This window comes from Acomys russatus, chromosome 17, assembly GCF_903995435.1.
Source record: "Acomys russatus chromosome 17, mAcoRus1.1, whole genome shotgun sequence".
Taxonomy (NCBI): domain Eukaryota; kingdom Metazoa; phylum Chordata; class Mammalia; order Rodentia; family Muridae; genus Acomys; species Acomys russatus.
This window is the reverse complement of record NC_067153.1, coordinates 61,913,470-61,939,664: the sequence shown is the minus strand read 5'-3', so window position 1 is coordinate 61,939,664 and position 26,195 is coordinate 61,913,470. Positions and strand designations below refer to the sequence as shown.

The 26,195-nt window shown below is 42.0% G+C and overlaps 1 protein-coding gene across 3 annotated transcripts in view; it reads right to left on the bottom strand.

Annotated features, from left to right (window-relative positions):
• Window positions 1-1,149: 1,149 nt before the first annotated feature.
• The window catches only part of Larp4 (La ribonucleoprotein 4), a 42,446-nt gene continuing 17,400 nt past the window's right edge, over window positions 1,150-26,195 (bottom strand). For 2 of the 3 annotated variants that reach the window (XM_051160345.1, XM_051160346.1), the window contains exons 5-16: window positions 22,177-22,313; window positions 20,432-20,535; window positions 18,732-18,842; window positions 16,835-16,888; window positions 14,846-15,058; window positions 13,991-14,094; window positions 12,709-12,921; window positions 11,820-11,868; window positions 8,600-8,761; window positions 5,489-5,610; window positions 4,153-4,321; window positions 1,150-2,205 (exon numbers count right to left, since the gene is read on the bottom strand). In XM_051160345.1, the coding sequence (XP_051016302.1) occupies window positions 1,891-2,205; window positions 4,153-4,321; window positions 5,489-5,610; window positions 8,600-8,761; window positions 11,820-11,868; window positions 12,709-12,921; window positions 13,991-14,094; window positions 14,846-15,058; window positions 16,835-16,888; window positions 18,732-18,842; window positions 20,432-20,535; window positions 22,177-22,313 (1,753 nt within the window). In that variant the 3' untranslated portion in view covers window positions 1,150-1,890. The remainder of the gene's footprint in view (window positions 2,206-4,152; window positions 4,322-5,488; window positions 5,611-8,599; window positions 8,762-11,819; window positions 11,869-12,708; window positions 12,922-13,990; window positions 14,095-14,845; window positions 15,059-16,834; window positions 16,889-18,731; window positions 18,843-20,431; window positions 20,536-22,176; window positions 22,314-26,195) is intronic. The other variant, XM_051160347.1, reaches the window with a different exon arrangement.

Genomic DNA, 26,195 nt, shown 5'->3' with positions numbered 1-26,195 from the left:
ATGAATTGTGCAGTGTTTTCAACGCTCTTAAGACCCACTAACAGAAATCTCTGACACTTAAAAGAGTTGGAAGGTAAGTTTCACAGTAATGTAATTTTAACTTCCATTTACATTCATTTTAAATATATTACTACAATGTTTATGTCACAATGGTGCTTTCCAGTGTTCACAATTTACAGTTTCAATTTGTACATATGTAACTCACTAATATAAGGGACAGTTCTTACTACTGTCAACTATCCCTAAGGAGAAAAGCAGCCCCCACCGTATCTAGAACTATAAAATGGTATGACTTAAGACAGCGAATGCAGCATGGTTTTTCTGGTCTGAGCTGTTCTCCACATCCCAGTGCGGAAACCTGCCTACCTAACTCACGACAGCCACAACTTTATTCACTGAGACCGTACGCATTTATTTTCTTCAACCACTTTTCTCACTTTATCTCAAGAATTTCCTGGCTTGCTGTTTTTAGTCAGTGAATTCCAAACTGTGTCTGGGGTGCATGGGGGGGGGGGCAGAGAAAGATGATAAAACATTGTACATTGTAAATAGGAAAAAAATATTGCCCAAATTAATGTTTGAATGTTTTTTAATAGTTTTTAAAAGCCATTTGTGCTGTTTCCTCTTTATTTTGTGTTGTTTTTTGAGACAGGGTCTCTCACTATATCGAGTGCTGGATGAACTGCACCCCATGTAAACCAGGTGGCCTGGAACCCAGAGATCCACCTGCCGCTGCTTCTGTTCCTAGGAGCTGGGGTGGAAGATAAGTGCCACCACATCCAGAAGCACTCTGCTTTATTTTTTAACACCAATACAAATAAATTACTGGCAGATCAGTATAATCCTGGGGCCTGAAATTGTGGCTGCTGTAACAGAAGAATGAGATCTTTAATATTCCACTCTAGTCTAGAATAGTTGTATGGATTGACTAAACTGGTCAAAGTGGTGAGAAACAAAAAATGCAGTAAACGGTTGGTTATTTTGCTTTTGGGGGAGCACAGTCAAAGAACAAAGACTAACAGACAAGTATGAAAAAAAATAGTCTCTCGTTTAAAGAGGAAAAAGTCACAGGGCAGTGTGAACCTCTGAAATCTACTATGACCTCCCCAGTAATCAGGTCTAGAACAGAATTTAAAATTTTTTTTGAATAATCTCCATTCTTTCCTTGAATATTACACCGATTGGAAGTTACAGCTTCACACACAATCAGAGTTTAACAGCTTGTTCAATACAATACAGTATTAGTAATATCAAAAAACAAACTAAATTCCAAACTACAAATAAATCTACTCAAGTATTACAGTTTTCAAATCATTTACTAACATGACAACAGATTTGGCTTAAACCTCTTTTGCACACACTCATACCCAGAACAGACACCCAGCAACACAAGGCCATTTAGTCAGCGATGGCATTTTTCAAGCCAAACTTTAAATAGATTAAAAAAAGTAATTTCTAATTTTTACAGAAATGTTTCTTCAAAAAATATTTTCTCTCGCTCCCTCATCTCCTGTACTGAAGGATGTATTATGTTTGTTTTCTCTCCCAAGCTAAATCTGAACCCTCAAAATTGATTCCAAGCAGAAAATCCCTGCAAATGAAAATCAAAAACAAAAATAGAAAAATTATATTTATATATATGTGTATGTGTATATATATATTTATATATATATATATATATATATTTATACTGATTGGAATCTCCAGCATTTGAAAATCATTTAGAGATGAATTTTGGGCTCCTCCTGCTCACAATTCCAAAATCCATAATATTTAAGGACACACTTCCCACTCTTTCCTTGCTACTTCCTACCCACCAAAACAGTTCAACACAGGCTCAGGTGTAGTGGGAGGAGAGGAGTTTCTGAGCAGTTTCTGTGATGGCTGCTTCTACTTTGGTGATCTGGGCGGCACGTACTGCTCTTTCCCATTACGTCGAGTTACTCCCTGAGGTGCAGCCCTGTGGCTAAACTGGCGTCTCTGTTCCCTGATTTTTCCAGCTGGTCCCCTGGGAATGGCATTGCCTCGGAAGCCAGAGTGGTCCTTACTCGCCCTTGCTTCAGGCTTCTCGGGGGCTCCGTTCTCTTCGTTTCTGGTGGGGGACACGACACTGGATCCAAGTTCCCGCAGAGGCTGTACAAGGCCTGGAGCCGGCTCTTTAGGAGGCTTCTGGCACACTTCAGCGTAACTTAGCTTTCGAGGTTCCTTTGGAAAGATTTAAACAACAACAAAAAAAGGTGTGTATTTCTCTGAAGGATAAGACTGGTTTTAGCCAGGACAGCACAAGCCATTGTGCAGGAAAGGGAATTGGCACTCTCAGGCACACTGCTATAGTGTGTAGTGTATTAATGTGTGAGCTTAAATACCCTTGGATTTTTCTAAATTTTTTTCTTTTTTTGAGACAGGGTTTCTCTGTGTAGCCTTGGTTGGTCTGGACTCACTTTGTAGACCAGGCTGGCCTCGAACTCACAGAGATCTGTCTACATCTGCCTCCCGAGTGCTGGGACTAAAGGTGTGTACCATCACACCCAGCAATTTTTCTTATATGTTTTCTTACTTAAATCTTAAGAAATCATCATCATGGGCAGGGTGGTGGTGTGCACTCCTTTAGTCCCAGCACTCGGTAGGCAGAAGAAGGTGGATCTTTGGAATTCGAGGCCAGCCTGGTCTACAAACTTACAAAGTGAGCCCAGGACAGCCAAGGCTACACAGAGAAATCCTGTCTTAAAAAAAGACAAAGAAATCCCCATCATTATCGTGTGTGTCCAACAGTGCATATTTGTATGAGTTAGTTCATTCTCTCTTAACACCATGTGGGCTGAGGATTAAACTCAGGTTCTCAAGCCCTGTGACAACCATGGTTTCCTGCTGAGCCATTCAGGCTCTTACGGCAACATGGAACCATTCCATCTTTCAATTTATCTTGACCCAGGAACTACTTGAGGAATTTTTCTGAAGGATATTTTTGTCAGCTTTGTTGATATTGATAAAAATACCAGAAATAACTATGACTTAATGCTTAATAATGGGTAGGTTAAAACACACACACACACACACACACACACTTGTGCTTGCCTGTATGTCTGCTTGTGGGAGCCAGGGACACATGCTGAGTGCCCCCCTCTACTGTCCTAACTACATTTCCAGAGCCGGTGTCTCACCAGGAGTGGATGCTGGGAACCTAAACTTAGGTCCTTGTGTTTGCTCAGCAGGCACTTTATTCATTGGGCCACCTCCCCAGGCCCTAAAGATTCAATTACTGATGAACTAAAACGGCTCCACCACTTTTACCACGAAGAGCTTCTATGTAAGAACGTAGGCAGACTGTGTGTTAACACCTAACCCTTGGGAGACAGAGGCAGGCAGATCTCGGAGTTTGAGCCCACCCTGCTTTATACAAAGAGTCCCAGTACAGCCAGGACTACATGGAGCTACTACTCAATAATATCGTTATTGAATTACAGGATGAAATATTTAACCAATAAGACAGTTGCTTTAAAATATTATTTTTTATCACTGAAAGAACTGCAGGTAACATTTGTGTCTCTACACTTATCATCATGTATTTCCCCAGAATTGTGAAGTGATGGCAGCAAGCAACAGCGGGCTCCACAGACGTCAATGTGCACAGCGTCTTAGTCATTGTGCGTCGGCATAGCAAATTAAAAAAATAAGACACAGAAACAGAAGGGCAGTGTTTGGGAAGAATAATAGTGAGAGAGAGAGAGAAGGGAGACATGTGAGAATATGGTCAAAGCAAAAGAAAGAAAGAAAAAAACATAATGACTTCAAACTTTGGGTTGGGGGGCAGCGAGCAGAGAACCTCATTCTGCAGCCCAGGCAAGCATCAAATCCACTCTGCAGTTGCGGCAAGCCTTGACTTCCTGGAGCACTGTTATGTCTGACCTCTTTTTATCTTGTTGGGGGATCAGGCTATCCTACTTTGGAATGCTCCCAATGTCTGTGCTCTAGTGATACGTTCTGTGTCTTGTGCGTGTACATGAACATGTGCCATGGTGGGACAACTACAGTGGCTTCTTCCACAGGTGAGTCCCGGACATTAAACTTGGGACAGCATGGCATCACGCATATCTACTTCCTAATCCATCTTGCCAACCTATTAATCTTTTTCTCATATGGTCTTCAAATTACCTGTAGGGCCACAGCTGTGGGTGTGTTTATGATACTATCGCAAGGTGAGGCCGGGCTTGCCCCTGATGGCTTTGCAGTAGTTGGAGAAGACACTGGTACAGCCATCGGATTGAGAACATCCTTTGGAACAACGGACTCCTCCATCTGATCCTTTTCCTGCTGAGCAGTGCTAAAAGGAGAAAGAATTAGGTGTTAGGCTTAATGTAACACACTGCACAGGAAGGAGTGAGGCTTAGTATACCACACTGCACAGGAAGATGTTAGGATTAGTATACCACACTGCACAGGAGCAGTTACGGGATGGTGAAGGTGGTGAGTCAGTTCCTTTGAGCGGTGGCTTTGGCAGGGCATCCAAACTCCAGGGAACTACCTTAACCACGGGCACACAAGCAGCACTACTGCACTCAGTGTATGATATGAAATGGTCAAAGAAGAAGACATATGGGAAAAACCAAGTCCCCCTTTGTCTTATCTACATTTTTACTGATTTACACTGGGTTCTCTGAACAGGGCCTCATTGTGCAGAAGGCCCCTGTATCAAACTGTTATGTAGATCAGGTTCGCCTGGAACTCAGAAACCTGCCTGCCTTTGCCTCCTAATTTTGGAATTCAAAGTGTGTTTTACCACATCTGGTTATTTTTTTATTTTTATGTCTTAAGTTTTTCGAGACAGCGTTTCTCTGGGTAGCCTTGGCCGTCCTGAACTCACTTTGTAGACCAGGCTGTCCTGAAACTCACAGTGATCCGCCTGCCTCTGCCTCCCGAGTGCTGGGACTAAAGGCGTGCGCGCCACCACCGCCACCACGGCCGGCTCACATCTGGTTTGTTTAGATGTATTTATTTTATTTCTTTAGGATATGTCTATTTTGCCAGTGCATATCAAAGCCTCTTGGGACTTGAGTTACATGGTTGTGAGCCACTGAACGTGGGCTGGAAAGTGAACTCTAGTCCTCAGGAATAGTAACAAGTGCTCTTAATTGCTCAGCCAACTCTCCAGCTCAAGATTTATATCTTTAACTATGTGACTGCTACATGTGCACAAGTGCAGGTGCTCTCAAGTCCAAGAGAGGTTACTGAATTCTCTGGGGCTGGAGTTACAGGCATTGCACACTGCCTGCCATGGGTGCTTGCTAAGAGAGCAAACTTGGTTCTTCTGCAGTAACAGGATGTGCTCTTAACTGTTGAGCCATCTGGCCAGCTTAAGCCCCAAGCCCTGAGAAAGGTCTCCACGTAGACAAAGCTGGCTTCTGCACAGGATCCTCTTCTCTTGGTCTCCCAAGGGCTGAGATTACAGAGATGCACTACCAGCTTAAGAAAAAGAAGAGAGAAAAAATACCTTAGTGCAGGAAGCTCAGATGTACACGGAGGACTGGGACTTATGCTGAGGTGCTGGGCAGTGCAGTCTGTCTGTCCGTCCTCCGCAGGCACCGGGCAACTAACTCTCAAGTTCTCACTGTCCTAAGAATTGAAAGAGCACAGTTTAAAATTACATTTGGATACTTTAAGAAAGATGATCAACAACTATCCATCAAATGCCTAAGTATGTTCAATCATCATTCAACCAGCAACAACATGGTGCTCTATGCTTTATACTGTGCTATAGGCACTCATGGGGAACAGTAATCATGCCCAAAATCCCAGTGCTTCAAGAGACAGCAAGAGGACAACTGGGGGCCTGGAGAGATAAACCTGCTCTTCCAAAGGACCCAGGTTCAATTCCCAGCACCCACATGGCAGTTCACAACTGTCTGTAACTCCAGTTCCAAGGCATCTGATACTTTCACACTAATGCACATAGAATAAAAATTTAGGCTGGGCAGGCTGGGGTGCACACATTTAATCCTAGCACTTGTGAGGCAGAGGCAGGTGGATCTCTGTAAGTCTGAGGCCAGCCTTGTCTTGTCTGTAAAGCTAGTCCAGGACAGCCAAGGGTACACAGAGAAACCCTGTCTCGAAAATGCCCCCCCCCAAAAAAGGGAGACTGTTTTAGAAGATAATCTAGCAGTTATATCGTTATTCTATGACCTAGCAGCCAGCTCTACCCATGCCATCCAAATGAAATAAAAGTGTGCCCTAATAACAATAAACTTTATCTTACAGCTGTTCAGGCTACCCAGGCATTATACCCATATCCTGACCACAGAAAATTTCATACAAACAATCACCACAGCATCATTTATATGAACCAGGAAGGCACAACCCAATGTCCATCCAGTGGTAAATGCATGAACATGACCAACCATGACTCAAGGAGCATGAACTTTGAGTACACTCTGTAAACAAAATAAGGCAGGCACAGAAAGGCAAACACACTGAGTGGTGGTGGCACATGCCTTTAATCCCAGCACTCGGGAGGCAGAGGCAGGAGAGTCTCCATGAGTTCCAGGCCAGCCTGGTCTACAACACGAGTCCAGGACAGCTAAGGCTTCACAGAGAAACCTTGTATTGAAAAAAGAAAAAAAAAAAAAAAAAAAAGGGGGGGGGGGGGGTGGGGAGCAGCAAACACTGCAAGACTTTACTCCTGAGATGCCTACAGGAGTCAACAGAGGGTGCCTGCTATATGAGCTCTTCACAACTGCGAGCAACGGCTAATCTCCAAGCCCTTGAGAGGCTAAGGAAGGATTCCACAAGCACAGGGCCAGTCCGAGACATACAGTGAGTTCAAGTTAGTATAAGCCACAGAATGTGATCCTGCCTCAAAAATAAAATAAAATAAAAAGGCAAAAACACGGACTGGAGAGATGCTTAGTGGTAAGATCCCAGGCTGCTTTTCTGGAGGGCCCATTGGACTCCTGGCAACCAGCTCATAACCGTCTGTACTTCTAGCTCCAAGGGGTTCAACATCTTCTTCTTGCCTCCCTGGGCCCCAGGCACACACATGGTGAATAGACAGGCAAAACATTCATACACATTGTAAAAAGAGAGAAAAAAAGCCAAAACAAACCAACTAACAAAAAAAGCAGCTCTGGAGATCAGCTGAGCAGCAACATGAACGTATAGATCATTACTAAAACAGTCAACATAATAAATTTTGTGTTTTACCACAGTTCTGTCAGGGTCTCACAAGCTTAAGCTATCATACCCATTCCACTGAAATCCTGAGGGTATTTACAAGCCCCAATAGACATTGTCATTACCATTCAAATGTATAGGCATGCTATCTGTACTTGCAAAGGGCACAGTCTCAGCACACGACAGGCAGAGGACTGTGAGCCAGATACCAGTGTCGAGTTGATGGTTACTTTATGTGCCACGTGAACCATGATAGGTTCTAATTTTAAAGCAATCTGATTTGATAGTAAAGTACAAATATTTATATACTTCAGACCTACCGAAATAACTACATTGCTTTCAAATGTATTTCTAAAAGATGTATTTTTATTATTTTAAAATTATGTATATCTCTGGTGTAGCTGTTGCACATGAGCACAGAACCCTCATAGGCTCGAAGTGCTAGATTCCCCTGAAGTTGGAGTTACAAGAGGTTGTGACCCACCCTATGAGTGCTGGGAGCCAAACTCAGGCCCGCCCAAGAGCAGTAGGCACGCAACATTGAGCCGTCTCTCCAGCTCCAATGTTGGTATTTTTAACAATATTTTTTAATAACAGAAGACAGGGAACTACCTTTAAAAGTCTAAAGGAAAATGATTTCTGATTGAAAACTATACCCACATCAAATATGAGAATAGAAAAACAACCGTTTTAGATAGTGACGTCGGCCTCTGACCTCCATGTCTGTGTTCTCACCCTTACACACACACACACACACACGAATCAAAATAATAATAAGGTTGAAAATTTTATAAGGCCTGGGGGTCAGATAGGAAAAGAGGCCCACTCTCAAAAATATTCTGTCAGACATTGTGGCACAGGCCTACTATCCCAAGCACTAAGGTAGAGGAACACAAATTTTAAGGCCATTCTGAGCTGTGCAGCAAGATTCCCAGACAACAGTAGATGTGGCATCCCGCTGGTTGGCACCTGCCTTGCAGGACTGAGTTCGTCAGGCTAGGACTGAACACACCACTAATCAGACAGGCCGGTTTGCGGAAGTGACACCTCTTTGCATTAATCTAAGCTCCCAGCCTGAGCTGACTGACACAAACACCAAGGAACAGCTGGGCGGTGGTGGTGCATGCCTTTAATCCCAGTGCTCGGGAGGCAAAGGAGGTGGATCGCTGTGAGTTCGAGGCCAGCCTGGTCTACAAAGCGAGTCCAGGACAGCCAAGGCTACACAGAAAAACCCTGTGTTGAAAAACCAAAAACCAAAAAACAAGGAACACTCTCAACTCTTTGGAGTTTTATTATAGGAGCTTCCTAAAACTATCAATATAGTGAAAATTATAAGATAAATATTAAATGCAAGTAAGAATGTAAATAACATCCCTCATAACCCTAAATATGAGACCATGAAGTAAGGAAGCAGATGGGATGGTTCAGGGCTCACCTTCTCTTTGTGGACGCCTTTCACGACATCAGACACCGCACTCTCCAAAGCGAGTTCATCTGGCATTCTTGATGAACTTCCAGGTAAAGGAGGAAAACTTGAAGCTAGTAAGTCAAACTTTGGTGTTGGGGCCTTTATTTCAGTTGCTGAAGGCTGGGGTCTCTAAAAAAACAAACCATCAAACAGTTCATGTGCCTAATACTGTATCTATAATTCTTTGCCCTAGAATCTGCAAGGAAAACAAGCAAAGACGTCTAAAGGACACAGAAATCGCCTCCAAATGAACTCAGGGCTCCTCACCTCAGCTGCACTCAACAGTCTCTCCCACAATTCTTTACTTCCTAAATTACCCCTTCTTTACGACAAAACTACAAACAATAGCCCTTACTTTTACTTCTTCCACATAATCTCTAAACAAAACAATATCCCTACCACAATATAACATGTTTGAAAATGTCACCCTTGCCGGGTGTGGTGGAGCACACTTTTACTCCCAGCACTCGGGATCGCTGTGAGTTCAAGGCCAGCCTGGACCACAAAGCTATTCCAGGACAGCCAAGGCTACACAGAGAGACCCTGTCTCGAAAACCAAAATGAATATACAAATAAATAAATAAATAAATAAATAAAAGAAAAAATGTCGCCCTTTCTTTCAATCTACCATCCTATCTATCCTGAGCAGACTCTTTCTGCCAACATCATTGTAGTACCTGACAATCTGAAGTGTTGCCCACACCGCAGTGTGGCGGCTGCACCAGGAGTCTCAGAACACTCACTTTCCTAGCCTCTGTGGCGTCTTTCTCTTGGTTCGTCTCAAATCTGGCAATAATCTTTCGCTAACTGCTTTTTAACTTTTGGTCTCTCTGTTCTTCCACAACCTACATTCTACCTGTGTTACACACTCCTCAAGCCATCAGCTACTATTTCTATTACTATTGTTGGGGGATGGTTTTGTGCACTGGAGCAGAGAGAGGACACGAATGGAGCAGGAGCGCAGGAGGGTAGCGGGGAATGTGGCTGGGAAGGAGAAGGCCAGGCTAGCACAGTTGGGTTAGGATAGAGGAATATTTGCCCAGCTATAGTGCTTGAAGTTTATTAATATAGTAGGTTTCTGTGTCGTGGCTTTTTGGAGGTCATCTCTGATCAACTGCTCACAAGCACAGGCACTCATGCATGCAAACACACCCGCTCACTCTCTCAACATCACCCACATGTACATTAAAAATGTCACCATCAGCCGGGCGTGGTGGCACACGCCTTCAATCCCAGCACTCGGGAGGCAGAGCAGGTGGATCGCTGTGAGTTCGAGGCCAGCCTGGTCTACAAAGTGAGTCCAGGACAGCCAAGGCTACACAGAGAGACCCTGTCTTGGCTGTCCTGGTGACATTTTTAATGTATTATATCCCAAATCTACCTTCTTTTCCAATTGAATTGTCTTGTTTTGTTTTTAAGACAAGATCAAGCCTATGCAGCCCCAGTCTGGCCCCAAGCTTGTCCCCCTTCTGTTTAAGACTTCTGAATTTAATAATTTCAGGTAGGCAGCAGCTGTTTTTTTTTTTTTTCTCTTCAATCTTTGAAGGTTACTTGAGGATTCACATGAAATGCTAAAATGACAGGCAAAAAACTAGTCAGGGCCCAAAGCTTCTTAGCTGCCATAAAAAGGACAGTCATACATAACCCCACCGACTATAATGCCTTCCTAAGCGTACCGGAAGCTCAGGTTTGCTCCTTAGCAAGTTAAGAATAACGTGTGGTGATAGGTAGCTGTGACCCAGCACGTGGGAAGCTGGGAAATCAGAAGCTCGGTGCCAGCCTGGGCACATGACAGAGTCTGTTGTGCATCAGGTCTCCAGGAGGCAGGCTGACCCTGACCTTAAGGTGACCTTGACCTCCTGACCCTCCTGCTTCTACTCTGAAGCAGCAGATTATACGGGTGCACTGCCATGCCTGGCTCAAAAAAAAAGATTTTACTTTTAGTATGTATGTGTCTATGTGTACATATGTGCACATAAGGGCAGGGTTCAGATTCTCTAAAGCTGTAGTTCAGGGGCTTCTGAGCTGCCTGACAGGAGTGCTGGGAACTCAACTCAGGACCTCACTACATAGTTCCCCCCCCCCCCCCCCCCCCCCCGTAGTTTTGTGAGAAAGAGTTTCTCTGTGTAGCCTTGGCTGTCCTGAATTCGCTTTGTAGACCAGGTTGGTCTTGAACTCACAGAGATCTGCCTGCTTTGGCTTCTCTGAGTGCTAGGATTAGAGGTGTGCCACTGGGCCCCGCTCAATAATTACTTTCATAATTTTTGTGTTTGGGTGTTTTAGCTATATGTATGTCTGTGTACCGTATGTGTGTGAGTGACCACGGAGACCAGAAGGCACCAGATTCTTTGGCAAATGCAGTTACAGACAGCTAAACAAAGTGTGGATGCTGGGAACCAAATCCAGGTCCTGCAAAGAGCAAGTACTCTTAACTGCTGGGCCATCTCGTCAGCCCCCTGCTGTACTTCTAATCCTATGCCCTTAGGTTCCTGGGGTGCTAAAATGTGAGGCGCCTCCCTCTCCCTCTGCTATGGATGGTATCTTCCCTACCACAGGACTTTATGACATAAAAACTATGAACCAGAACAAACCTCTCCACCTATAGCTCTCGTGTCAGGTGTTTGGTCACAGTGAACTGAAGTAAGATCACTTCGGAGTGGTTTTCACTAAACTGCTAACACTAGCACTGTGTGTGAGCAACAGACAGAACCGAGCAGGGCATCACACACATAGAATCCTAGTGTTTGTGAAGCTGAGGCAATAGGAATGAAGCCAGTATAGTCTACACCGAGATACACTGCCTAAACCTAGGATGAAGTAACAGTAACTCAATAAACTGTCAATTTTAATTACACGGCTCCCACCCCGTCTTCCTTTCGAGAGCTGGGATCTGACTATGTAGCCCTGGCTGGCCTAGAACTTATTCTTTCCACTAGGCTGGCATGAACTTTCTTCTCCTTTTGGCAGCTGGGATTAAAAGCATGCAACAGCCCTGGATTAGATTTATTTTCAAGCAACATGAATCTGCTGGATACACTAGTAACACACCATAATGCCCTGACTAGGCACCAGAAGGGGAATGCATAACAACTCAGACCCATCTTAGGCTCAGTTATTTTGTTGAATACAACCACCCAAAACAGAACAGAAAGACAGAACAAAAGGAACAACAGATTAAAATACTTACTGGGATCCTGTCATCTTCTCTTCGTCTTCGACCTCTGAAAAGAGTTCTCCTTTTAACACAAGAGGAAGGCCGTGCATAAAATTCTTGAGATACATATATTCTATCACAGATGTCTACTTTAAAAATCTAAATTTTGAAAATAGGGGCTATTCCTCCATATTACTAAGAGGCAAGTTAAAAGACGAGTTCTTGAGCTAACCTACAAAAAATTTCCACCAACTTCAACCATCAGAGTTAACCTGGTCCATTTCTATTAGAAACACATTTTCCACATCGGGAGAATTCAAAAGTCTAACTTAGCCACAGTAGACAAAATAAAACCTCACTCTTACAGTTGAGAAGCTGGAAAAAAATTGAAACTAGAAGGCAGAGCAGGGATCAGTGGTGCACACCTTTAATGCACAGACAGGTGATCTCTGAAAGTTGAGTTTCTACACAACAAGTTCCAGAGTAGGAACAAAACTAAATGAAATTTTCCCAAGAAACCCCAAGCCCCCCAAACTACTAACTCAAAGGTTAAAGTGTAGCTCAGTGGTAGTACTTAAATACAATTTTTTGTTTGTTTTGTTTCTCTGTGTAGCCTTGGCTGTCCTGAACTTGCTTTGTAGACAAGGCTGGCCTCAAACTCATAGAGATCCGCCTGCCTCTGCCTCCCGGGTGCTGGGATTAAAGGCGTGTTCTACCATGCCTGGCTTTAAGTAGGATGTTTGACAACATCTTTTCACATGCTAGCATCGCCAAACCTTTATCTCACTAAACTAAACCCTCCCAAATCCTATTAAAATAACCACACACCAATGACTAAAACGTAACAACAATGACAAGATGGTTTTCAACAGTTAAGAGCATGCTATGATTGAATTATTTTTGTGTATTCTTATTTGCTTACCTGCCTCTTCCCAAGTCCCCATTCTGTTCCAGCTGTAAAGTGGGAGGCTCCTTTGGAAGGTAAGTGTGCTCGTGATGTCCTGTTACTGTAGGATTCTGCCGTTCCGAGAGGAAATTCCTTGAACTAGATCTGCTCAGTGATCCATCCCCTAATGACACAGAGCCCTCTGTTGAGTGTTCAGATCCGCTGGATGATCTAAAATGGGGTTTCACACTAAAAGAAGAAAGAAAGAAAGAAAAAGATACACAAAGGACAAATGGATAAATCAAGAAAAACATAAAAATGTTATACCTCTTATGTATTATTTTTAATAAAAAGCAATTAAAGAATTTCTACAAATGTAGTGTGTTTAGCAAATCTTGGGGGAAAATGTGAAGGTTTAGGTAAAATTCCTTCTACCTCAATACTAAAGGCAACTGGTGCCAGGCCTGAAAGCACACGCCTGTAATGCCAGCAAGCAAAGGAGGCAGAGGCCCGAAGCATCTCTGAGTTGGGGGCCAGCATGATCTACAGACAGTTTCAGGATAGCCAAGGCTACACAGAGAAACTGTCTCAAAACACACACACACACACACACACACACACACACACACACACACAGGCAAAATAATCATACACATAAGTAAAATAAAAAACTAAAAGGCAAAACAAAAATAAGGCAACAGTGGTGGCGCATGCCTTTAATCCCAGCACTCAGGAGGCAGAGGCAGGTGGATCTCTGTGAGCCCAGAACAGCCTGGTCTACAAAGCAAGTCCAGGACAGCCAAGGTCACACAGAGCGACCCTTCTTGGAAAAAACCAATCCCTACGCCCCACCTCCAAAAAGCAGAACAGAAACAATTAAAGTCCTCAACCCTTTGTTTTATTTTGTCTTTTTCAAGACAGGGTTTCTCTGTTTAGCCTTGGCTGTCCTGGACTCACTTCACAGACCAGGCTGGCCTCGAATGCCTTGAACTCACAGTGCGCCACCACGGCCGGCAAAGTCCTCAACCCTTTGATCTCTTAACTCATACACTCCCCGACCCCCCAGACAGGGTTTCTCTGTGTAGCCCTTGGCCATCCTGGACTCACTTTGTAGACCAGGCTGGCCTTGAACTCACAGCGATCCACCTGCCTCTGCCTCCCGAGTGCTGGGATTAAAGCCGTGCGCCACCACGCCCAGCTCTCATACACGTTTTATAATCAAAGACTTACGCTTAGTATCCCAACAAGAACATAGCAATTCCTTAGGAATTACTGGGAATTGTCTAAAATAAATGTCAGCTATTATTTTTTATCTTACCGATTTTTTTGGAATGGTCGGCTGATATTCATAGCAGCAGCATTTGCTTTATAAGATCCCGGTGAACTAAAGCCATTCACAAAACTACCATTGGGAAATGGAGCCTAGAAGGAAAATGTTAATGTTTAGTAGTAAGGGGTAAAAAACTCCAGAGAGTTTTGAGAAACCCAGTAAGCTGCCTTAACAAATCAAGAATAAAAAGTCTATACTTACTCACCCCTGCAATGCTCAGATCACTTTATCATAAATACATCACTAATCATCACATGCAAACACCCTCTCACAATGAAATTTTACAACACTACAGTCATCTAAAAATCACAAGAAAGTCAGTTGGGCATGTGGTGCTGGCACCAGGTGGATCTCACTTCCTAGGCCAGCCTGGTCCACATAGAGTTCCAAGACAGCCAGGGCTACATAGTGAGACTCTAAATCAATCAATCAATCAATCACAAAGGACTTATTTTCTTCTTCAACTCACTTAGCAAAATGTAAAGCATCAGGTGGTAGATACTAACAACTCAGCTCTTAGCAATATGCTTATACTGTGTAAGGAGCTATCACAATTTACCCAGAAAGCAATCCAACACAAAACCAGTGAACTAGATTGTTATTTGTTTTTTCTGGGGGGCTAAGGGGGAGTGGAGAGAAAGCAATTTCTGTGACAACTATGGCTGGTTTGTAACTTGCTATGCAGAACAGTCTGACCTTGAAGTTCCAAGGATCCTTTTAATACGAACTTGTGGGCGCTCTAATCACAAACAAATGCATCTACACCTGGACTTCTTAAGATGATTTTTTTTCAAATCTTAGCTTGAACTAAGTGTTTTATTATTCTGTAAGAGTGTCACTTACCAGTGGCGTTTCAAAGTAAGGTGCAGGACTTGGAGACCAAGACTGAGGCACAATACTGTACACAGAGTACTGCTGATGAGGGTTATACACTGGCTGCATAAAAACTGGCGAGGGATATTGGGCTGGAGTCTGAATGGGCTGGGTATACATACTAGAATCCATTAATCGATAACCATTCTTAGCAAAAAATGTATTGATGGCTTTTATCCTTGCCTAGAAGCAAGAAGAAAACAATAATAAAAGATGAAGTGTCTATTGCAACAAATATACTCAACTTTTTTTACACATATCTTATGATTTCTTTCTGCTTGGAATCAACAAAGCAAAAGAAAATGACAGCTTAATTAATTAATACAAAAATGTGGACTTGGGAAGAGCCACAATAAACAGGGCAAAAATAAGTGAACTGGGCCTGGATCAATGCTCCAGAAGCCTGCTGTGCTCTTTGCAAGGGAAACCTTACCATCTGTGGCAACACGAACTCGGAGGAAATTACGTCATAGAAAACAGCTAAGAACAGAATGGTTCCTAAAGAAAATTTAACTTGCAGTTTAACTTAGAAACTGCTATCCCATTAATTTCAATATTGCTTTGTTTTGGCTCTTTGTTGGCCCCAGACAAGCATGGATCTATACAGTAAAGCCATAAAAAGATAAAGAACAAATTGCTTATGGGAAAAAGGACACTGAAGCTGTTACAATGAAGACAGCAGTTGTGGGTCAGGAAGTAAAGACTGAGGAAACAGATCAAAGACTCTTAACGCATATGAAGAAGAAGAAAGAAGAAGAAGCAGAAGAAGAAGAAGGAGGAGGAGGAGGAGGAGGAGGAGGAGGAGGAGGAGGAGGAGAAGCAGAAGCAGCAGCAGCAAATCTCTAAGAACTGTGACAGGTTCCGCCAGCAATGAAAGGTAGAAAACTCTACACATTAAGAAAAAAAATAAATGGAATTAAATTTTACTCTACAATATCAAATTAGTGAAGTTCCAGCAAAGATCTAAATATAAAACATTTTAAGTCATTAGGAGACACAAAAAAATGGTATCACTGCAGCCTCAAAGGAAACCATGATTAAAAAAGAGAAACAAAGACAAAGGTAGATAAGTGACAGTTAGCAAGTGAAGCTCATTTGTAATATGGAAACTCCCACTGTCACGTACCCCACAATAATTATAAAACATCAATGTCAAGTTCTTACAGTGGTGTCTGCTGTACTGCCAGTTCCTTGCGTCCTGATTGTTACTTACTAGTCAGCCGTTCTCCTCAGTAGTCAGTGGAGAAAGCAACAGTACCCGTCTCATTAGGTGTTCCTTCTAATGCACTCAAACTTGCCTTGAACTCGCTATGTAACTCAAGCTAGCCTGAAACAAATCAACTCTCTTGTCTCAGCCTTTTGAATGGTGAGATTACAAATATGAGCCATCACCACTTGTCTGTCTCACTTTGCTTATAAGGATGAGTTAACATGTGTGCAGTGATTTAAACAAACTGATAAATAATAAGAAAACAAGGAGAGAGTCAGTAAAGCTCAGCGATGACTATGAGGCTGCACCAACTGTTGAAGTCAAGCGATGGTAGCCATGATGGGAAGATGCAGGAAAGCAAAGTCTATGGAATCTGACAACAGAGAGCATAGGAACCCTGAGACTAGTGATGGCAACTCCTTCGCAAAGGGGTGTCACTGAGACAAGGCTCAGTAACTATTAAAGAAGTATTGCTACTATTCTTCATTTTGAGACCTGGCATTATGGGCTGTAAACCAGTAAAAAAAAAAAAAACGGTGATTCCTTGTAAAGAACTTCTGTATTCAGAGTGTTTTCATGTCCTGCCATGTCAGCAATGTCTTTAAATGACTATAGGCTTGATATAACATCTGTCCGTGTATTGATTCTATTACAAGAAGCAAGACAATAAGCAAAACCCCAACAGTTACCTCCCACCAAAAGAGCTTACTCCACACTGCAATCTGGCGTATTTACAAATGTCTCCTTACCATGATTGGCTTGCCCTGAAATGTTTTTACTTCTTCTCTTAAGTATTTAAAAGCCTGTTAAACAAGAAATGAGTGTTTATTAGCATTGAACATTTCATTGAGCCATCTTCACTCTACCAAGTAAGCTTGCTAGTATCAGTTTCTACACTGGGCAGCTGGCCCTGCTATGTGACTGTGTGCACTGAGACCCAGCAGTCAAGAACCACAGCAGCAAAGGGTTGTGTTGCCAGCAAACCAGACCTGGACAGAGCAAGGCAAAAATACTGGAACTATGGACCTGGAGGTAATGAGAGGGAAAAATGAGGGGAAATAAAAAACCAAAAACAAAACCCCAGTTAGTTTGTAGTTAACGCAGGAAGTTGGTATGGAGGGCAGTGACAAAGGCAGAACATAAGTGACCCAGGTATCACCAAGTAGCAAGTTCTAATGTTAATCAGCTGGTAGTGGTGGCTCACAACTATAATCCTAGCATTGAGAAATCTGACACAGAACTGTCAGCTTGTCTGATATAGCCTGGCCAACCTTGCAGGTTCCAGGGCAGCCATGCTTCCACAGTTAGCACCTGTCCCAAAATAAACACCCAAGACAAAAATACCCAACACTCCTGCCACCACGCAAATCCCTCGATTGCCCAGGCTCAAAACAAAACAAACAAAACACAGTTCCAGGGTGCCCGGCACGGAAGCCACTGCGATAGGTCACATCTGCCATCTAAGAATCTGAGAAGATCGCTGTGACTTCGAGGCCAGCCTGGTCTACAAAGTGAGTCCAGGGCAGCCAAGGCTACACAGAGAGACCCTGTCTCTAAAAACCGAAAAAAAAAAAAAAAAAAAAGAGCTGGAGAGATGGCTTAGAGGTTAAGAGCACTGCTGTTCTTCCAAAGGTCCTGAGTTCAATTCCACATGGTGGCTCACAGTTATCTATGATGAGATCTGATGCCCTCTTCTGGTGTGTAGGCACATGCAGGTAGAATGCTGTATAAATAATAAATAAATCTTAAAAAGAATCTGGGAAGAGGTAAGGAAGGAGGACTGCCATGTTTAAGTCTAGCCTAGGCTACCATAATGAATTCCAGATCAGCTCCAGCCTCAGAGTGAGACTGCCTCTGCCTAAAACACCCCCAAAACCACCATTTTAAAAATGTAGGCCTACTATGTACCAGAACCACCACTGAACACATAATTCCAAGTCTTTACATTCATTTTTAAAGTCTGTGTTAGTTAGATGGTGCACACCTTTAATCTCAGCACCTGGAGGCAGAGGCAGGCAGATCTGTGAGTTCAGAGGCCAGCCTGGTCTATAAAGCATCCCAGGACAGCCAAGGCTACACAGAGAAACCTTGTCTTGGAAAACCAAACAACCAACCAACCAACAAACAAATGTATGTATGTCTGGGTGGTTTTCATTGAAAAACAAACCCAAAGAAACAACCCAACAACAACAAAAAAACATTTTTGAAATTAAAACTGATAGCAGTACAGGTAGATGATAAAGAAGAAAGTCAACTGTCAAGTAACCGCAAGGTATGGCCAAGGCATGCCAGTCCTGGTAAACAGCTTTTCTTTTTTTCAACATCCTCTTACTAACCTAGGCTAGTCTTAAACTCATTTCATTTTTGATCCTCCTGCCTCAGTATTGAGTGCTGTAAATAACAGGAATGCACCACCACTACCTTGTCTGATTGTTTTTTGTTTTTTTGATAGAGGATTTCATGTAACCCAGGCTAGCCTCAATCTCGATTATGTAGCAAAGTTGGTCCTGAACCCCTGATCCTGTCTATCTCCACCTCCCAAGTGCTCAGAGTACAGGAGGGAGCCCCCGCATCTGGCTTCCCTTCAACAAAACACACAGCTTCCTTTTCCACTAAGATTTTTATTAGGAGAAACTTTTCTCTTACCTGCTGTGCATCTGTGTCTGACTGGAAGGTGATATACCAGTTGCTGTTGTGTGCAAATTCACAACTTATCACTTTGGGGCAGTTTTCATTTTTAAACAAAGCTTTCACTTCCTAAAACGAGCAAATACAGTAGTGCAGTTACGTCTGGTTTAAGATTTGCAGATTATCTTCTGAGAGACAAAACAGACACCCTTCAGCTGTAGTGCTGCATCTCCCTCACAGTATGTCTCTCCATCCAATGTTTTTCCAACAGGAAGGAAGCCTTGTACAGTTACAGCCTGCACTAACATAGGATCATCCATGCATGCTTATTTAATTTAGACATTTTGTCTGCACGAGCATCAGATGTGAACTCTTTCTTATAACCATTCAACAACAACAACAACAACAAAATATCCAGGAAAGAAATTACGCCAAAACTGAGATTGGTAAGACAGTTAATAGCTGAAAAGAACTTACAAAGAGGGAGGAAATGAGTATTAGGTATGTGAGCCAGCAAGATGGCTCAGCAGGTAAAGGTTCCTGTTTACAAGCTGGCCGACCGCGGTCAATCCCCAGTATCCACACGGTACCAGGAGAGAACTGACTCCTCCTACAAGTTGTCCTCTGACCTCAATACACAGGCATGGCAATTGAGCGCTCCAACAGATGGAGGGACAGACGGACACGGACACGGACGGACACGGACACACACACACACACACACTCTCTCTCTCTCTCTCTCTCTCACTAGAAAAATAAAGATGAATATTAAGTACTTGTCACTAGAGAATTAAAACAAACATTTACTGGAATTATCAGATCAAACGCTAATTTTATACTCAAATTAACCCCATGCTGAAGCTATCTGCGTTTGTTTTTAATCACACAAGTCCATTTAGTTTATTTACTATTTGCTGCTCTTAGGTTTAGTAAGTCAACATTCCAGATACACAACATGAATGCCAAGGGCCAAAGACGTAACTACAAAGGCATCATATCTGTTACATGGATATGGCCTAAAAATTTACTTTCTAAATTACTAATAAATCAGTCACTAAGCAAGTCATTCTATAATGTACATACACAGACAATTTAGAATGAAGATCTGTACTATAGCAATTAAGAAACCTAAGCTCTAAAATCAGACACAGTTTCAAATTTGGCCTGTCATTTAATAATCTAATCCACTTACCCTTGGGATAGGTTTTGTTTTTGTTTTTAAAAATCATTCTAAGGCTCAGCTACTTTGTTTTACAACAGAAAATAAAACTCTGGCTTTAACTAACTGTAGAGTAAGTCATCCCTGGTAGAACTATTAAGAAAATATGTTTGTGTTTTTTAAAAGGGTCTGTTTCTATGGTATACTGTTTTACTCAAATATTATTTTATTCCAGAACCTGAACAAAACTTGGTTTTTAATGACTGTAGCTTTGTCTTATATTTTGCTAACAAATCCTGATTCAAAAATTTTTCACTGTTATTAGATGAATCCTCCTACTTAACGGTCAGCCAAGTCAATCCATTTATAATTAGTATCATTGCAACACTCAAGTTTAGCCCCTAAGAACACAGAAATACACACTTTCCTCCTTTACTCTGCTACTTCAGAGTTAACAAGTCAACAGCAATTAACATGAGAGCACTGGCTTCTGCTCCGCCCACATCCTCCAGTTTAAATAGTCAAATAATAGTCAGCCATAGTAAGAGTCAATAATTACCTCCACTGGTGTTGTCTCAGGAATTTCTCTGAGAATTACGATACAACGCTTATGACTTGGTCTCACCTTCTCTCCCTTCTCATCAACTTGTACCATAGGAGAAGCTGGGGGGAAAAGTGACTCACTTAATGGTGATGATATTAACGATGCCATTAAAAACTATTAGTTCATTTCTAACAAAATAAACTGTCAAATGCTAAGGTAAAATGCCAAAAAACTACTGTCACATTAAAAAAGGAGGTTTGTAATCAAAGACTATGGAATGCTATTTGCTAAGTAGGTACCTGGAGCATCAACACCGTTTTACGGCCAAGTAGAGAAAGCTCTAAAAGCAGCTATGAGGGGAACGTCCAGGATGAAGCTTGCAAAGTTCTGATCTGAGCAGCTGAGGTGTTGTTCTGTCTCTCTGCTCGCTTTCTACATAGCTAAGACTGGTTGATTTTAAGAAATGACATCCATACATGATCTAGAAGGCATAAATGGTCAGGAAGTGGTGGCACAGGCCTTTAATCCCAGCACTCTGGAAGATAGGCAGATTTCTGTGAGTTCCAGGCCAGCCAGGATAAGACTCCACCTCCTGAGTCCTGCATTAAAGTTGTGTGCCCTCATGCCTGACTTAAAAAAACATACATCCAAGGCAGTGGTGGCTCACACCTTTAGTCCCAACACCTGGGAGGCAAAGGCAGGAAGATTTTTTTTTTTAAGATTTATTTATTTATTATGCATACAATGTTCTGACTGTATGTGTGCCTGCTCGCCAGAAGAAGGAACTAGATCGCATTATAAATGGCAGTGAGCTACCATGTGGTTGCTGGGAATTGAACTCAGGACCTCTTGAAGAGCAGACAAGTGCTCTTAACCTCTGAGCCATCTCTCCAGCCCCAGGCAGATTTTCTTGAGTTCGAGGCCAACCTGGTGTACAGAGTGCTCCAGGACAGCCAGGACTTCACAGAGAAACCCTAGATCCAAAAAAAAAACAACAACAACAACAAAAACAACCCACCAAAAAAGGTAGTGCATACCTTTAATCCCAGCACTCAGAAGCCAGAGGCAGGCAGATCTCTGTGAGTTAGAGGCCAGCCTGTCCTACAAAACAAATCCAGGACAGCCAGGGCTACACAGAGAAACCCTGTCTAGAAAAAACTAAAAGAAATGAAAATACCAACAAAAATCCTAACTGGATAGAAAAGCCTGTGATCCCAGCTCTTAAAAGCCAGGGGAGGATCACAGCAAGTCAAAGCCAGCCTGGTTTAAGCAACCAGACAGTGCCTCAGAAATCACAGAAGGTGCAAATACAGTCCTAGGTGAACACACAGAGTCTGAAGCCAATCTGGGGAAAAGGAAGTCTCCCAGGTGATACTGGTATTTGATGTATGTCAGCACTTGGAGGGCTAAGGTTGAAGGATAATGAATTTGAAGCTATCTTGAACTACACAATTGAGACTTCATTAACTGGTGGAGGGGAAAGCTGAGGAAGGTGAGAAAGCAGAAGAGAACAGGAAGAGAAGTAAGAATAAAACAAATAATGAGACCATTCCTATACAACAAAAGTCAACGCTTGCTATGTAAACAATATTTTAAAAACTGTAAGATCGACATAAAAGCTGCTGTTCAAATGTACATATATACTTGGTATTTAACACATATACATACTGAAAAGACACTTAAAACAATCCTGTGTGTGGTCAGAAATAAAAATATTAACTTTCATAATAAGTAAGAAAAGCTAAAAGGCATTTACATACATCTCAGTACTTCGAGAATCAAATCTAGATCTGTAGTCAATTTTTTTATTTCTTCCATGTTGGCAACTGTCCATATTGGAACAAACTGATCACTATCCATTTGAGAGATCAAGTAAAGATCCTTTGATAAATTTTCTCTGAAAGACATAAACAGAAGCAATTATAATACACAATCCTTAAAAAGCACTTTAAAAAATGTACCATAGTCATGTCTATCACTATGTCAAGAAATAGCAGCAAAAACACTAAGATGGATTATGAAAAGTTCAGCAGTTGCATCAGCTCAATTTAAAACATAATAATATACCAGCAACAAGCCCAATACGGTTTGAATTCCAAAGCATGTGGGGACAAATGGTATTGTAACCGTAACTTGAATCAGGGATGATAATTATATAAATCATTTGTTTTTTCATTAACATGCTTGACTGACTTGAAAGATATTTAAAATTAAAGTGAAAGACTATGTAAAGCATTCTGCTCAAAGGTGGCATTACTGGTGTGCACTACCCTGCCCAGCTCAAAATTTTATCTTTTTGTTTACATCAAATAGTCTTTAAAACAGATTAAATAAGACTATCTGTAACTTTTTATCCAAAAACCTCCCTTCTCAGACAGACCCATCTATACTCTGGCTGGCTGCTGCACACCTTTAATCCCAGCGCTCAGGGGGCAGAAGACAGATCTCTGAGTTTGAGGCCAGCCTGGTCTATATAGAGCAAGTTCTAGGACAGGCAAGGGTACATACAGAAACCCTGCCCCCAAAACTCAAATAACACACACAGAAAGAAAGCAGTATTCTGGATTCTCCTTTCTCTTATTTAAATTGTTCAATTTGAATTTTGTGCCCACAGCAGTCATCACCTAAACATACACTGGCTGTGTATTTATTATGTTTGTGGTTTTGTGTCTCGGGCAGATTATGAGTTTCCTAAGTTTCATGGGTTGATAATGGTTTAAAGGCCTTATACGGAGCTCGAGGGATGTGTCAGGGTTAAGAGAACTTGAATAAATATCCAAAACACTCACATGGCAACTTATGCCTGCCATCTGTTAACTCCAGTTCCAGGGGATTTGATGCCCTCTTCTGGCCTCTGCAGGCAATATATGTATGTGATGTGCAGACATTGGCAGGCAAAATGCCCACTCAGATAAAATTTTTTTTTTTTTTTTTTTTTTTTTTTTTTTTTTTTTTTTTTTGGTTTTTTGAGACAGGGTTTCTCTGTGTAGCCTTGGCCATCATGGACTCGCTTTGTAGACCAGGCTGGCCTCGAACTCACAGCGATCCGCCTGCCTCTGCCTCCCGAGTGCTGGGATTAAAGGCGTGCGCCACCACGCCCGGCAAAATTTTTTTAAAAAAAGAAAGAAAGAAAACTTCCTTATGGGCCAAGAGTAAGCTCCAAGACCTTTAAAGCAAAATTCAATTAAGACAGCTATTGTTTTATTTAGCTTATAAATTCAAATGGTGGCAGTTATTTGTTGGAAGAAGGGCAATAAAAGATACCAGTTAGTTTAAACTCACATTTCTCATAAAAGGACAAACTAACATCAGTGCAATAAATGATATTACTTAATAACTTGGAAATCAGACATCTGTAAACATGGTTCTTGCATAACAGAAAAGCTGTGACCCTGCAGTGGCCTTATTCATTTTTTTAAAAGAGAGTATTTATTATTATGTATACAGTGCTCTACCTACATGTACACCTGCTGGCCAGAGGAATGCATAAGGTCACATTATAGATGGTTGTGAGCCACATGAGGGTGGTGGGAACTGAACTCAAGACCTTTGAAAGAGCAGCCAGTGCTCTTAACCTCTGAGCCATCTCTCCAGCCCAGCAACCCTATTCTTATCAAACAGTATCAAAGTGCCTAAACAAAATATAACTGTCAAAAGTAAATCAAATTGATAGTGCACCTAAGACTTCCTATTCACAAGTTAACCTGGTATATCATATATCTTGGCAATGTTGCTGAGCTACAAATGATATTTGCCAGACTGTGTAAGTGTATCATAGATCTAATTATGACATGGTAGACTGTTGGCTCTGTTGTTTTTTAACAATTAAACTTTATTATACAACCCAACTAGCTTACACAAGAAGGAAAAAAGGTTAAAGGGACAAAAGAATGAACCTTCCGGTATCCGTTCCACGGGACGGGTCCTTAGGTGTCTCTCTGGCTCTCCACGAGCTCAAGCCCGGGCTGAACTTGTTCTCTCTTCCCCACCTGCCTGAGTCACATGGGAAAGGCGGTCTCCTTCTCCCGTTGAGGGTCAATTAGAAAAACAATAGCCCAGTTGGGGTTCCCAGGTCTGCTTCTTGAATTTTGGGCCCAGGATGGCTCCACTCGGTCTGTCACAAGGTATTTATGGGGTGCCCCAAGGGTAAAGACCGCCAAGACTGCCTCCACCTGTGACAAAGCTTAATCTTTCCCACACACAAGGTTCACTCTTTTGTCCCTTTAACCTTTTGTGTGTGTGTGTGTGTGTGTATAAGCTAGTTGGGTTATATAATAAAAGTTTAATTGTTAAAAAGCAGAGGCAACAGTAGATCATGAACAAATACTCTTATTGCAGAAACTAAGCTATATAAATTCAAACATCATATTTCTGGAGACATGAGAGAGCTATGGAAGCGTCAAAGACAAAATTACTGAGGTACCAGGAGGTTTGTTTAGTTTTGTTTTGTTCTCCCTCCTGGTTTTTCAAGACAGGGTTTCTCTGTGTAACCTTGGCTGTCTTGGACTCACTTTGTAGACCAGGCTGGCCTTGAATTCACAACAATCTACCTGCCTCTGCCTCCCGAGTGCTGGGATTACAGGTGAGAGGCACCACGCCCGTCTGTGTTAGGAGATTTTTCCCCCCTTCTAGAACACATCTATGTATGGTGGTTCAGAGTAATTTTACTGGGCAATGGGGAAACCAGAAAAGGTTTTGAGTAGTTGTGTGTAGCTATGTGGTGTGTATTTTTAGGCAAGGGACCAATACTATCAATCAGCAGCCACAGATATCTCTAGCGCACAGAACTTTTTTTCAATGTTTTCTAGGACTTTAAAGAAAAAGAATGGAGACTATATAATTTATTATTTGCTATTTTTTAAAGATCGTTTATTTTCAGCCAGGTATGATGGTATACTCTTTTAATCTCAGCACTTGGGAGGCAGAAGCAGGAGGATCTCTGTGAGCTCCAGGCTAGCCAGAGCTACAGAGAGAAACCCTGTCTCGAAATACCAAAACAAACAAACAAACAAGTAAGAAAGAGAGGAAAGCTGGAGAATACTACATTTGCATGTATGTCCAAGTTTGAATTAATAAATTAATTTATTAATTAATTTATTTATTTATTTGGTTTTTCAAGACAGGGTCTCTCTGTGTAGTCCTGGCTGTCCTGGACTTGCTTTGTAGACTAGGCTGGCCTTGAACTCACAGCAATCCTCCTGCCACTGCCTCCCAAGTGCTGGGATTAAAGTCGTGAGCCACCACCCCCGGCCTGAATTATTTTACATACAGCCTTTGTTTAGTTTGAGATTTTGATGCCCTCTTTTGGCCTGCAGGTGTGCATGCAGACAGAGCACTGTATACATAAATAAATAAATCTTTAAAAATTTTACTTTCATTTCATGTTTATGGAAAACTCAAGTCTAAATATGATCCTAGGAAAAGTATGCAACAGAAACCTCATTAGCTGCCGGGAAAAGATACAAATCCAAATAAAGGATATAGTTGGGCGTGGCAGCACAATTCTTCAATGCCAGTGCTTGAGAGGCAGAGGAAAGTGGGTGGCTGTGAGTTTGAGGCCACCCTGGTTTACAAATCGAGTCCAGAACAGCCACCACGGCTACACAGAGAAACACTGTCTCAAAAACAAACAAACAAAAAATATAAAGGCTATACTTTTAGGTACAGTTTAGAAATATACTCAAGTAAAATACCAAAATCCATGACAGAAGGAAATAATAATCATCTATCCCATAGGCGTTTCATATCTATGAATCAAAAATACAAAAAGCAGAATATC